At 32.3% G+C, this 15524-nt stretch overlaps 1 protein-coding gene and 1 long non-coding RNA gene across 2 annotated transcripts in view; one reads left to right on the top strand and one right to left on the bottom strand.

Moving 5' to 3' along the window:
- Window positions 1-14613, bottom strand: part of LOC143048747 (protein CIP2A homolog) — a 41454-nt gene extending 26841 nt beyond the window's left edge. The window contains exons 1-5 of the mRNA XM_076222616.1: window positions 14426-14613; window positions 6178-6289; window positions 5589-5754; window positions 2942-3054; window positions 766-860 (exon numbers count right to left, since the gene is read on the bottom strand). Coding sequence (XP_076078731.1) covers window positions 766-860; window positions 2942-3054; window positions 5589-5754; window positions 6178-6279 — 476 coding nt within the window. The 5' untranslated portion in view covers window positions 6280-6289; window positions 14426-14613. The remainder of the gene's footprint in view (window positions 1-765; window positions 861-2941; window positions 3055-5588; window positions 5755-6177; window positions 6290-14425) is intronic.
- LOC143049458 (uncharacterized) lies at window positions 9727-13719 on the top strand. Its single transcript, XR_012970254.1, has 3 exons — window positions 9727-10070; window positions 13148-13214; window positions 13679-13719. It is a non-coding gene; the product is annotated as an uncharacterized LOC143049458 (long non-coding RNA).
- Window positions 14614-15524: the final 911 nt, after the last annotated feature.

The raw sequence follows: 15524 nt of genomic DNA, 5'->3' as shown, positions 1-15524 counted from the left end.
ATCCATTGTGTATTCCTTCCTTTAAATTCACAATTAATTATAGAAAATCAATCCTAGTGGCACAAATAAGCAGATGTACAAATAGGCAATAAAAGAAACCAAGAATTCAGTAATGTAAATATTTCAATAGATATATTTTATTGAAGAAGAAAAAAAAAAGAAAGAAAAAGAACCAAGAAGTTTGTATACATGTGACAGTCATCAAAGTACCAGTATTCTATTGTATCAAAATATAATCAATAAATAAGATGTCATGCAGGTAAAAACAATTATTTAACCATAACAATAGACACTTGTTTGTCAACTTTTTAACTGCAACCATTTCAGTTTCAGCCAAAATATTTAAAGTATTAAAGAATCAGTCAAAATAAAGACTGCCAAAATTTTTCATATAATTTGTTGCCCCTACATATATACAATTTTAAAGCTGTGTATTGTTATGCATTTACTTTTCTACATTGGCTAGAGGTATAGGGGAGGGTTGAGATCTCACAAACATGTTTAGTGTACAATTTAGAGTTTAGTATGGCGTTCATTATCACTGAACTAGTATATTTGTTTAGGTGCCAGCTTAAGGACGCCTTGGGGTGCAGGAATTTCTCGCTCCATTGAAGACAGGTTGGTGACCTTCTGCTGTTGTCTGTTCTATGGTCAGGTTGTTGTCTCTTTGACACATTCCCCATTTCCATTCTCAATTTTATAGTATATGATCGTACATTTGATCTTATTTCTTGCCATTACAAATCTATTTTCTACCTAACTTACATATTTTTCAAAACAAAATGTAACAAATCTTCAACATAACTGTCCTGGAAATTTATCTTGTGTCCATATGTTATCCTCTGTAAAACATTCAATATCTGAAAAATAAGATATAAACCTTTTAACCCGTCAATAAAACTAAACAGGAAATTTAAAATATTAAGGTATTAATACAAGAGCCTTCTTTACTAATCATTGACATTATGTTGATAGTCCTAAATATAAAGCTTTATTACAACTGTCACATAAACTTAACATTAATCAAGAAAACTAAACATTGACCAATGAACTATGAAAATGAGGTCAAGGTCAGATGAACCATGCCAGGCAGGCATGTTCAGCTAACAATTCTTCAATACAACAAACATAGTTGACCTATTGCTTATATTTTAAGAAAAAACAGACCAAAACACAAATGTCAGATGACACCTGCCAGTTGGACATGTACACCTTACAGTCCTTCCATACACCCAATATACTAGACCTATTGCGTATAGTATCTGAGATATGGACTTGACCACCAAAACTTAACCTTGTTCACTGATCCATGAAATGAGGTCGAGGTCAAGTGGGAACTGTCTGATGGGCACAAAGACCTTGCAAGGTACACACAAACCAAATATAGTTATCACATTACTTAAAATAAGAGAGAATTTAACATTACAAAAAAATCTTAACTTTTTTCAAGTTGTCACTGAACCATGAAAATGAGGTCAAGGACATTGGACATGTGACTGACGGAATCTTAGTAACATGAGGCATCCCTATACAAAGTAGGAAGCATCCAGGTCTTCCACTTTCTATAATATAAAGCTTTTAAGAAGTTAGCTAACACCGCCACCGGATCACTATCCCTATGTCAAGCTTTCTGCAACAACAACCCTCAAAAACTTAACTTTGACAACTGAACCATGAAAATGAGGTCAAGGTCTGATGACAACTGCCAGCTAGAAATTTACACCTTACAATCATTCCATACACCAAATATAGTAGACCTATTGCACACAGTATAAGAAAATCAGAACAAAACACAAAAACTTAACTATAACCACTGAACCATGAAAATGAGGTCAAGGTCAGATGACCTGCCAGTTGGACATGTACACCTTACAGTCCTTCCATACACCAAATATACTAGACCTATTGTTTATAGTATCTGAGATATGGATTTGACCACCAAAACCAAAACTTGTTCACTGATCCATGAAATGAGGGTGAGGTCAAGTGAAAACTGTCTGGTGGTCATGAAGACCTGGCAAGGTACGCACATACTAAATATAGTTATCCTATTATTAATAACAAGAGAGAATTTATCATTACAAAAAATCTTAACTTTTTTCGAGTAGTCACTGAACTATGAAAATGAGGTCAAGGACATTGGACATGTGACTGACGGAAACTTAGTAACATGAGGCATTCATATACTAAGTATGAAGCATCCAAGTCTTCCACCTTTTAAAATATAAAGATTTTAAGAAGTTTTAACGCTGCAGCCGCTGTAGCCGCTATATCGAGCTTTCTGTGACAAAAGTCGCCTGCCCGACAAAAACTAAACAGGAAACTTTTCTTGTGTTCATATGTTATCCTCTGTAAAACATTCAATATCCGAAAAAATAAGATATAAACCTGTCAATAAAACTCCAGCATGTGTGTTTATGATTTTAGCTTATCTCCACTGTAAGATAGTCATGTGGTACTTCAGTATGTGTTTTTTATGACATAAGCTTTGAGATGGTCCCCTGGTATTCAAGTATGTGTGTTTATGACAGTAGCTGGCATCCACTGTGAGATGGTCCCCAGATACTATAGTACATGTTTTAATGACATTCCCTTACCTCGAATTTGAGATGGTCCCCTGATACACCAGCATATTCTTGTGAAAGGAGCTTACCTCCACTGTGAGAGATCCCCTTGTACTGAAGTGTATGTTTTTATTAAATTAGCTTAACTCCACTGTGAGATGGTCCTTTGGAACACCAACATGTGTTTTGATGACAGAAGCTTACCCCCACTGTGAAATAGTCCCCTTGTATTGAAGTGTGCATGTTTTATGACATCAGCTTACCCCCACTATGAGATGGTCCACTGGTTTCCCAGTGTGTGTGTTTACCACAGTTGCTTACCTCCACTGTGAGATGGTCCCCTGATACACCAGCATATTTTTGTGAAAGGAGCTTACCTCCACTGTGAGATGGTCCCCTGGTATACCAGCATGTGTTTTGATGACAGTAGCTAAACACTGTGTAAGGTGAAAGGAATCATGGAAGGCTTCTCTTATTTCACTGTCTTGTGCTGTGAAATTATAAATAATATATTATGAAAACTTATGCATCACACTTAAATCTTACTTTTCACAAATTGTTTAGGACTCCTTTACACTAAATCTGTAGGATGTGTAATGATTGATATTTTAGTGTTGGAGAACAAGCTTTATTCATTATCTGTAAATGGTGCTTTGAACTGCTTTGAGATAACTGCAAGTACTCTCAAGATTTGTACCTTTTGTCTCTTGTTTTTATTGTTTGTGTTTTATACTCATTTCTGAGTAAGGTAATTTTAAGTGTGATTGAGAGTTGACTTGTGCTTTTAAAATAGAAAGAAGTTGTGGTAGGGTTGTTAGCAGAATCCCAATGATGTGGCTGTAAAAAGTTATTACAATATAGACCTCACCACCTTATTGTCGTTTATTGAAAGCTGTACAGTGACCTATAGTTGCTAATATCCACATCATTTATTGATAGCTGTACAGTGACCTATAGTTGCTAATATCCACATTATTTATTGATAGCTGTACAGTGACCTATAGTTGCTAATATCCACATCATTTATTGATAGCTGTACAGTGACCTATAGTTGCTAATATCCACATCATTTATTGATAGCTGTACAGTGACCTATAGTTGCTAATATCCACATTATTTATTGATAGCTGTACAGTGACCTATAGTTGCTAATATCCACATCATTTATTGATAGCTGTACAGTGACCTATAGTTGCTAATATCCACATCATTTATTGATAGCTGTACAGTGACCTATAGTTGCTATGTCGTTTATTGACAGCTGTACAGTGACCTATAGTTGCTAATATCCACATTATTTATTGATAGCTGTACAGTGACCTATAGTTGCTAATATCCACATCATTTATTGATAGCTGTACAGTGACCTATAGTTGCTAATATCCACATCATTTATTGACAGCTGTACAGTGACCTATAGTTGCTATGTCGTTTATTGATAGCTGTACAGTGACCTATAGTTGCTATGTCGTTTATTGATAGCTGTACAGTGACCTATAGTTGCTATGTCGTTTATTGATAGCTGTACAGTGACCTATAGTTGCTATGTCGTTTATTGATAGCTGTACAGTGACCTATAGTTGCTATGTCGTTTATTGATAGCTGTACAGTGACCTATAGTTGCTATGTCGTTTATTGATAGCTGTACAGTGACCTATAGTTGCTAATATCCACATCGTTTATTGACAGCTGTACAGTGACCTATAGTTGCTATGTCGTTTATTGATAGCTGTACAGTGACCTATAGTTGCTATGTCGTTTATTGATAGCTGTACAGTGACCTATAGTTGCTATGTCGTTTATTGATAGCTGTACAGTGACCTATAGTTGCTATGTCGTTTATTGATAGCTGTACAGTGACCTATAGTTGCTATGTCGTTTATTGACAGCTGTACAGTGACCTATAGTTGCTATGTTGTTTATTGATAGCTGTACAGTGACCTATAGTTGCTATGTCGTTTATTGACAGCTGTACAGTGACCTATAGTTGCTATGTCGTTTATTGATAGCTGTACAGTGACCTATAGTTGCTATGTCGTTTATTGACAGCTGTACAGTGACCTATAGTTGCTATGTCGTTTATTGATAGCTGTACAGTGACCTATAGTTGCTATGTCGTTTATTGATAGCTGTACAGTGACCTATAGTTGCTATGTCGTTTATTGACAGCTGTACAGTGACCTATAGTTGCTATGTCGTTTATTGACAGCTGTACAGTGACCTATAGTTGCTATGTCGTTTATTGACAGCTGTACAGTGACCTATAGTTGCTATGTCGTTTATTGATAGCTGTACAGTGACCTATAGTTGCTATGTCGTTTATTGACAGCTGTACAGTGACCTATAGTTGCTATGTCGTTTATTGATAGCTGTACAGTGACCTATAGCAGTGACCTATAGTTGCTATGTCGTTTATTGATAGCTGTACAGTGACCTATAGTTGCTATGTCGTTTATTGACAGCTGTACAGTGACCTATAGTTGCTATGTCGTTTATTGACAGCTGTACAGTGACCTATAGTTGCTATGTTGTTTATTGATAGCTGTACAGTGACCTATAGTTGCTAATATCCACATCATTTGGTCTCTGGTGTATAGTTGTCTTATGACTTCATACCTATTCTTATAACTCCTTTCAAAACCAAATAAATGTACAATACACTGCACACTACTTCATATTTTGTTTGAAAATTGTGCAAAGAAAAATAATCTGAATTAAAATAGAAACATTAAGCAAAATTTTGATATCAATTGTATTTTACAGTGACATATTGGCTGCTTGAATGAATAACACATCATTTGAAAGTGTGGCTGACTTTTGTTGTTGTGTTTTTTCATTCAGTATTTTGTACTTAATTTAGGACGTTAGTTTTCTCTTTTGAAATGTTTTACATACATATTTTGGGGCTCTTCATAGCTGACCATGTAGTATTGGCTTTGCCCATTGTTGAAGGCCATATAGTGACCTATAGTTGTGAATCACATCTTCATTTTTTATGCTAGTCCTGAACTATAGTCTATGTACCTAGATGCTGGAACAGGGAGATACATTTGGAGAGTAGACCTGGCTTTAAATCTCTTGATTCTCTCAGAATATCTATCACAGCATTTAAACATTCTACAGGTAATAAATTCCTCAGGTTAAAAAACTTCAACGTTGAGGTTCTTGATGATAAACTACCAACCAGAATCTGAAATTAAGTAAAAAATGAAAATATCATTTAATTATTCATCTTGAAAAGAACAAAAATATATCATTAATTCCTACCAAAATTGTGAGTTTTTCAATGTCTATCCTGAAAAAATAAATAAGTATGGATAAAAAAATTACAATGTTTCATCAAATTTCAACAATTCAACATATATACAAATCTCTTAAAGGATAAAATATTTCATTTATACCAAGTAATTTACTGTAATTAAGACGACCTAAATTCGTATTAAGTACAAAGAGGGTTTTAAAGGGTTTATGCATTAATGGAAGAACTATTGAAATTTGAGGTACAGACCTAATAAAAATAATTGTACTGTTGTACAGGAAAATGAGTTTGAGATGATAATGATGGGTGGACAGTTGTCTCATTGATATCATACCATTTCCTTGTCATATTTACCTCTAGCTGCCTCTGTAGATATACCAAGTTGCCATCTGTTTTACTGTTTTTATATTGGTTGGCAGCCATTATGACATGCTTAACACAAGAAGCTGTCTCCATGGTAACAAAACTGAAACACATAAAAAAAATAGGTATTTAGAATTGTAGAATTTTTTCAAAAGTGAGGATTTTGTATAAATTTTTATATATTTCACAGTGATATCTTACCATAGCTTTGTTTAAACTTGTTTATTTACTTTGACCTTAAATATTTATCCCTAATAACTTTATTAACTTTGTTAATGCATTCAGGTATCACATCTCAAATCTATTCGTTCATAGTGTGTTAATCTTCTTTTTTTATCATGTTTATTGAGTTAAGCCTTCCAATTCATATTTTATCGTGTGTTTTTCTATGTTGTGATGTTATAATATTGTCTCAGTAAAAGGGAGAAGGTTTTGTAACATTCAAATGTTTAATCCTGCTGCAAATGTTTGCAGCAGTCCTAAGTCAGGAATCTGATGTACAGTAGTTGTCATTTGTTTATGTAATTTATACATGTTTCTCATGTCTCATTTTTTTATATTGATTAGACCGTTGGTTTTCCTGTTTCATTGGTTTTACACTTGTAATTTTGGGGCTCTTTATAGCTTGTTTGGTGTGAGCCAAGGCTCTAAGTTGAAGGCTGTACCTTGACCTATAATTGTTTACTAAATACTTTCATAAATTGTGATTTGGATGGAGAGTTGTTTCATTGGCACTCATACCAAATCTTCTTATACCTCTATTTAAAAACTCTGAAACTGAGGTAAAGGCTGAATATAACTTAATGCATAATTTGAGCTACCTGACCAGTAACAAGAAAATTGGCTTTATGCACATGAAAAATAAAAAATTATATCAGGCAATCTCTTATATCCTTTCTTATCATAGATTTTGTTTTGCATTTTTGAAGAATTATATGGATATCACACAGGTTCCCGTAAAATTTTGACGTCCTAAAACAAAATATCTGACGCCACAATGGAAAAGTGATTGTTGTATGCGTCAAAAGTTCAAGCGGCCGAGTCAGCCGGGAGGTATCAAGTTCGTTGGCCCCCGATACACTTTCGCACCCTACATGTTCGCACCCTACATCTTCGCACCTCGCACGTTCGCACCCAAGGTCCGTTCGCACCCCCCAATTTTAAATAAAATTCCAGTTGAATAATTAGAAAATCAAGATTGTTGTTTGTAATTGATTTGATGTAAATACTGCATGTATTTAGCTTGGTATGAGTAAAAACATTAAAGAATTTAAATGAAAAACACAAAAGATTTTAACAGTTTGGCCCCTATGATCTGAAACAATGACACAAAAAATTATAGCAATACACTTAACCAAAACAAAATTATGATTTATTCAACACAAAAAAACACGTTGTCTCACTTTAATTTAGAACAATGACAACAAATATACTTATAGGAATATACTTGTCAAAACTTGATTACAAAGTTATTATAAATGTAGCAGAGTGATTTTTGATGCTTCATAAGTTATGTAATTTGCACATTTTAGATGGTAAAGAAGAATCTTTGAATGAAGCATTAAACATTTGTTAAATGAATTAGATTGGTTTGGAAATATATCTGGTTTAAATATCAATTTTTCTAAAACACAAGTTATTTGGATAGGAAATAAAAAGTATAGTAATGAGGTATTATGCCAAAATAGAAACCTTACATGGGGAGAGACATTTTTTAAGGTACTAGGTATAAGCTTTGATGTTAATCTTGATAGAATTGTAAAAATTAATTATGATGAAAAAATTGTACAAATTAAATGTGTAATAAGACAATGGTCAAAACGAAATCTTACTGTTATTGGTAGAATTACTGTAGTAAAGACATTGATATTGCCTATTTTAAATCATTTGTTTATATCCTTACCAAATCCAAGTGATGATATATTAAAAAATGTTATTCAACTTATGTACAATTTTATATGGAGTTCACCAATTGATAGAATTAAGAGAGATGTTTTACAAAATGATATTGAAGATGGTGGACTCAAAATGATAAATCTTAGTGCATTTATTTTAGCACTGAAGTGTACATGGATAAGGAGATTATTTAAAACAGACAACAAATGGCAGAATGTTTTTTTGTCAAATGTTCATGTAGAACTTGAAAAATTTTATGGTTGTGGAAGTGTTTATATCCAAAAATTACAGCAACATATCAAAAATAAATTTTGGCAAGATGTTCTGAAAGCATGGCAACTTCTTAGAGAAAAAGATGAATATGACAGTTGGGAATGCTTTCTTGCTAGTCCAATCTGGCTTAACAATAATATAAAGGTAGCAAATAAACCTATTTTTTATAAAGATTGGTTTGGAAATGGTATAAGATTTATAAATGATATTGTAAATGAAGATGGGACCTTTTTCTCTCATCAAAAGATAGAAGAAATGTATCAGATAAATGTGAATTTCATGAGATATAATAGTATTATATCTGCTATACATCAAGCATCAAAATCATTTGTGGGAAAAAATCACAAATTAGAACTACCTTTAATTCCATCTGCTATTAAAAGACTTGTTAAAAGTTCAAAAGGATCTAAAGATATGTATATTGTTTTGAATAAAAATGGAAGTGTTCCCACTAGTCAGTTAAGATGGACTGAAATTTTTGGCTTTGATCAAAATCATTGGAAAAAAATTTATAAACTGCCATTTGTTGTCATAAATAATACTAAGTTACAGTGGCTACAGTTTAGATCCAATCATCGAATCTTAGCTACAAACAACTTTCTTCATAAAATTAAGATTTATGATAATCCAAATTGTACATTTTGTAATAGAGAAATTGAAACATTAGAACATTTATTTTGGGAATGTGAACATACACAATTATTATTAGAACAGATTGAAAATTGGTTTCTAACCAATGGAATTAGTGTACTTTTTACAAAAGAAGTTTTTTTGTTTGGTAACACTGCAAAAATATCAAAAGGCAATGCAGAAAATACTCTTTTTCTTACCATAAAGCAATATATTTATAATTCCAGATGTTTTAAAAAAAAACTGACAATAAACTCAGTAAAAGAAAAGATAAAATATGTGTATGCAATGGACAAAAATATTGCTATGAAAAACAAATGTGAACATCAGTTTCTCAGAGAATGGAATGCTTTTGATATATTACTTAGCATGCTTATTTAAGTACAAAAATGTATATACATGTTATAAATGAAAATGCTGTATTTACTATACTAAAATAGAATTCAATTTCTAGATGAATTATATCGAAAACTCACCACACTATATTCTCTCTCACTCTCTTTCTCTTTCTATCTCTCTCTACGGCGTTCAAACTGCTTTACTCTTTATCTTATATTTAAAAAAAAAATAAAATTGCTTCCTAATAGAAAGATGTATTGATTAGATAATATCTATAGATTTATATATTATATATTGCTATTATATTTGTGTATATTATGTTGTAAATTGGAAGTTATAAACATGATAAATAATAAAAATAAAAATAAAAAAAAAATTTGCACTTTTGAAATCATTGATTTATATTAAAAATCTACTTATCAAATTCTTATTGAGTCTTTAGTTTAATTATTTCACTCTTGCAAAGTATTTTTACTAAAGGACATTTATCCTTTATGACTTGATTTAGTATATAATTTACGTATTGAGTAATGTTACTCATACATATTCATGGGGGTTGAAACTGAACTCTTGTTTTGATTGGTTCTTAGTTATTGGCGGTTAAGTTGAGTTTTCCTTTGTGCACCTTGGGTAGATTTTACCTGGACACTGTTGAGCGAAAGTTGTCCAGTTTGTTTATCAAGTTTACCATATTTACAGATTGTATATTTACTATATTCAGCTTTATAGTTTTCCAGACATGACTAGTAAGTTGCACTTTCTTCTTTATTAACATTTTGACACGAATTAATAGATTTGGTTAACTTTCCTATTTTCGAGTAAATTCTCTTCAGATTGCATGTTTATAACATCGGAATGAAAGATTTGAATGAGCGTATTTTTGGTAAAGAAGCTAGGTCATATTTTTATAAAGTAATGTAATATTTGCCGCTGATCATAGCGTAATTATGTAATGTTTAGAGATATCGTAATAAGATAGAAATAAGAAATAAGTAAAGCATCAAGCTTAGATTTAGAAATTATTATTATGGGTGATATGAATATTGACTATGCTCAAGGATGTAGTAACAACAAATGGTCCCATATGATACAGTGCTATGGTCTTACACAACTTATTGATAATCCAACAAGAGTAACAGATAAAAGTAAAAAGATCATTGACCATATCTATACAAATAAGTCCGATAATATATTTGAAACATATGTACCTTATTTGGCATTAAGTGACCATTACCCAGTGTGCCTTACAAGAAAAACAAATGTTAAAGAAATACCTGATTCTAGCCACAAGATCATAACTTATAGGTGTTTTAAAAAGTTTAATGAAGAGAATTTTATAAAGGAACTTCAATGTAAACCTTTTAATAATGTGATAGAAGAACATGACACAGACAAAGCTTTAGATATCTGGTATTCTCTTTTCCATAATGCTCTAAATAAGCATGCTCCAATAAAAACAAAGCGAGTCAAAAATGTTCAAAGGCCAGAATGGTTAACCCCTGAAATATTAACTGCCAGACAAAACAGGGATTATTACCATAAAAAGCATGATTTAGACAGATACAGGTTCTGGAGGAACAAAAGCAAATCACTTATAGATGATGCAAAAAACAAATTTTATAAAACATCCATTGAACAGGCTAAAAATCCAAAAGAATTATGGAAATATGTCAAGGGGCTCAACCAAACAAAAAGTTCTCCTTTTCCATCCCAACTTAAGACACACAATGGTGTTATCACAGAAACTCAGCATATAGTAGATGCTTTTAACAAACATTTTATAAATATTGTCCCAAAAGATAGCCTATCAACATCTCAATCATACAAATTTGATAGTAACAAGATTTATGAGGAGGTAGCAGCAAAAGTACCTCAAGATACTTGGTTTTACATCCCCTTGATAACAGTTGCAGAAGTTAAGGACTGCCTTAGCAATTTAAATGTTGCAAAAGCTACAGGCATTGATCAGATAAGTCCTCGCATACTTAAATTATCATCAGAAGTTATTTCACCATCAATAGCTTATATTATAAATAGGAGTATCACTGCTGGTATATTTCCTTCTGAGCTTAAAAATGCCCGTGTCATGCCAAGCCATAAAAAGGGTCCTAAAGATACTGTCGACAACTATAGACCAATATCTATTTTGCCTACTATGTCAAAGATTTTTGAAAAGCATGTCTGCAAACACCTATACCGATACCTATTAAAATATAAGCTCCTTCATGCAAGTCAGTCTGGATTTAGAAGCCACCACTCTTGTCATACTGCTTTACTAAAACTTATTGATCAGTGGTTGAAAGCAATTGATGATGGAGAAATTATAGGTATTATCTTCCTAGATTTTAAAAAAGCATTTGATCTGGTAGATCACGTTATCCTTCTTCAAAAACTGCAGTGCTACAAAATTTCAAATTTATCATGTAACTGGTTTAAATCATATCTATCTCATAGATTCCAACAAGTGGAAAATGGGACAATTAAGTCAAGGGCACTAGAAATAAAAACTGGAGTACCTCAGGGCTCCATATTAGGCCCCCTTTTATTTTTATTGTTCATTAATGATTTGCCCCTTCATATAACCTCATCTCAAGCAGACCTCTATGCAGATGATACTACCATTCACTGCACAGGTCGTAGTCTCAATACCATCCAGGACAGCATAACAAATGATTTAGAAAGAATTGAAGAATGGTGCAAGGGAAATAAGATGTATATAAATCCAACAAAAACTACATCTATGGTTATTGGTTCTCGACAGAAACTAGCAAAAACAGACCATGTTCTTAATTTGAGTGTCGGTAACACACACATTAGAGATGTTAATTGTGAAAAGCTTCTTGGGGTTTTTATTGATGAAAATCTTGAGTGGACAGCCCAAATTGATAATTTGTGCACAAAAATCAATACAAGGCTAAATCTTTTGTCTAGGATAAAGAAATCCCTACCCCTAGAAACACGAAAGTTATACTTTAATGGTTATATTCTCCCTATTTTGGATTACTGTTGTACAATTTGGGGAAACACCAGTGACCAAAATACAAATAGATTAGATAAACTTCAAAAACGAGCAGCTAGAATTATTCTTGAACTTCCTTATGATACCCCATCTAATACAATGTTTAAAAAGTTATCATGGCTTCGATTTACTGATCGTGTGATTTACCACAAGGCCTTATATGTTCATAAATGTTTATATGGATCTGTCCCAGAATATTTGTCTAACAAAATCTCCTATGTTACAAATAAAAATGGAATGCAACTTAGATCAAATACTACCCAATTACTTAATATACCAAAGGCAAGAACAAACACATTTAGAAGATCTTTTTCATATTCTGGCCCAACTTTATGGAATAAACTACCAGAAGCACTAAGACACATGTCAAACATAAATACTTTTAAAACAAACTGCTTTAAGTTTTTACTTGAAAATCCAGGAAATATTTAAATGACTATGTATCAACTTTGATTTATGTTTTCTTATGTTTTTCTTTGTTATGAAGAAATTGTGTGAATTGCATTGTGAGTGGAGTGTGAGGGCCTCAAGGGAGAATAGTGTTTGTACTAATTGAGCATACCCTCTTGAAATAATGATTATTATTATTATTATTATAATAACAGTATTTTACGAATACTGCATGTAGAAAATGGCGGCATGTATGATAAGTTACAGTATATTGTGAAAAGAATATTCGAGTTGCATATTGTGTAATGCTATTTTTATACATGTTATATGGACGAATTGAGTACAATTGTCATGTGATTAGTATTTTATATAATTACGAAAAGTCCGTTCTTATTATTGTATTTTAGTTTTCAGGACTCTGATGTAGATTATTTACTTTGTGCCAAGTTCCTTATTTACTGGAGAACTCGCTCCACAAGTGGTAAGCGCATAATCTGTAGTTTTTGTATCATTTTATACTATAGAAATGATAGTTAGTCATGGATTATTTCCATTGGCGATTTGTGCGTTTTTAGCAAATCAGTGGTAGTATTTATTAAGTTTAATTGTAAACTTTCATGTACTTGTGAGAAGTAATTTTAAGATACATTTAATTCTATTTGGTTGTAAACGCAATGAAACGGGTTACCGTTATATTTAAATGTCGGTCACAGAAACCGGTTTGTTAAAGTACATGTGACATGTGATGTACATTTCACTACACCATTGAATGAATGAACATTCCTTAGTAAATGTGTATCTACTGTTTATAGTAAAGCTATTATATTAGGAATCGTTTGAACTACATGTATACATGTATTAAAATTGTCTGTGATATAAAAGGTGTATAATATATTCTATATGTTACATGAACTATCATTAATTTTTATAATTTTGTTATTTCAGAGTTTTTATTCTCTGGTAATAAAGTATCCGAACCTTAGAAAGTCTTCTAGTTATTAATTACTTATACCGGAAGAGACCCCTTTCACATAAACACAAAACCAATAAAAATTGGGCGCGAACGTGTAGGGTGCGAAAGTGAAAGGGGCAAACATGATAGGGTGCAGACGGACCCGGATTCCAGCCGGGATTAGCGATAAGGTGTATGGTACGAGATAACTATAATTCCTTCATGTAACCCTTAAGACTTTTTCTCAATAACTATTCTAGTAATGCATATTTATGACATTAAATAAAAAGGCTGAAACAGGTCAGTTTTATTAATTTTTTATTAATTTTTTTCTAACTTCTTTTAAAATTATTTTGAATATGTTTTAAAATTGTCAAGTTGTAGTTTGGATGTTGTTCCAAATATAGAAACCGAAAAAACATGTCACAATATACGTGTGTGCAATCAAAACCGATGAAATATTGATGATACGAAACATGACACGATGTTATGTGTGTGAATGTGTAGGGTATGAATGTGGATTGAACAGACCAGATACAGACTTTTACTGTCTGGTATCAAATTCCAGCTAGTATTAGACCAATATAAAACCAGAATTGTAAACTGATGAAGATAATCTCAGAACTCTTGCATCACTAACAGATCCTAAGTAAATCAAAACAATTCGAAAATAAGTAATGTAGTATAGTAGAAAAGTGAGAGTGTTTGTTTACATGGTTTTATTTTTGACTTTTTCTTACTTTATTGAAGTTCGATCCTGATTTATCTCAATGGAATCAGATATAATCTAACGAATTGGTGAAAAACTCTCAGTGAAGGAAATTAATGGTAATTGATAAATTATCTAAAATAGTCGCTGTCGAACAAGTTAGCATTTGTTTCCATGCAATTTCAGGTCGCCATCTTTAATTTTAAACTTGCCGCCGTAATGGTCGGTGGTTTAGGTTCCAAACAGATTGTTGTCAAATAGAACAAAATACGATATATCTATACTACAACAAAGACCTCTTACATCAGCGCACAACAACTTACTGCTATAAGAGATTATAAGAGATTATAATTCAAAAGATGTATCAGATATTTTTAATAATTTTTTTGCTACTGTTGCTGAGAAAATAGGAAATGATGTTATATATGATCCATTAAAAAATCATAGCATAAATGCCATACATGAACAAAATCACTTGAAAACAGATGCAAATTTTAAATTTCAAAAGGTGACATGAGAAAAAGTGGAAAAAATCATAAATAAAGTTAATGTCAAAAAAGCAACCGAAGCAGATGGGATACCAGCAAAAATAGTTAAAGCAAGTAAATCTGTCGTTGCACCTCAGCTGACCAGTCTTATAAATTTGACTGTGGACACGGGCATATTTCCAGACAAACTTAAAGAAGCCCAATTAAGTTACACCCTTACATAAAAAGAGCGACCCACTATTGAAATCAAATTACAGACCAGTCAGTGTGTTACCTATTTTTTCAAAATTTTACGAAAAGATATTTGAAAAACAGTTATACGATTTCTTTGATTCCCGATTTTTAACCCTTATCTATGTGCTTTCCGTAGAGGACATGGATGTCAGACTACGTTGCTCAGATTACTGGAAGACTGGCGTAAAGCTTTAGACAAAAACTTATATATAGCTGCAGTTCTTATGGATTTATCAAAAGATTTTGACTGCTTACCTCATGAAATTTTACTAGATAAATTACTAGCATATGGTGTTTCTCCACATTCAGTATCTTTATTAAAATCATATCTTTCTGATAGAAAACAGCAAATTAAAGTAAACGGTGTTCTGAGTAGCTGGGCTGACATCCAAAAAGGGGTACCCCAAG

The sequence above is a fragment of the Mytilus galloprovincialis genome, chromosome 10 (genome assembly GCF_965363235.1).
Source record: "Mytilus galloprovincialis chromosome 10, xbMytGall1.hap1.1, whole genome shotgun sequence".
In the NCBI taxonomy this organism is placed as follows: domain Eukaryota; kingdom Metazoa; phylum Mollusca; class Bivalvia; order Mytilida; family Mytilidae; genus Mytilus; species Mytilus galloprovincialis.
This window is presented reverse-complemented; position numbering and strand designations above follow the sequence as displayed.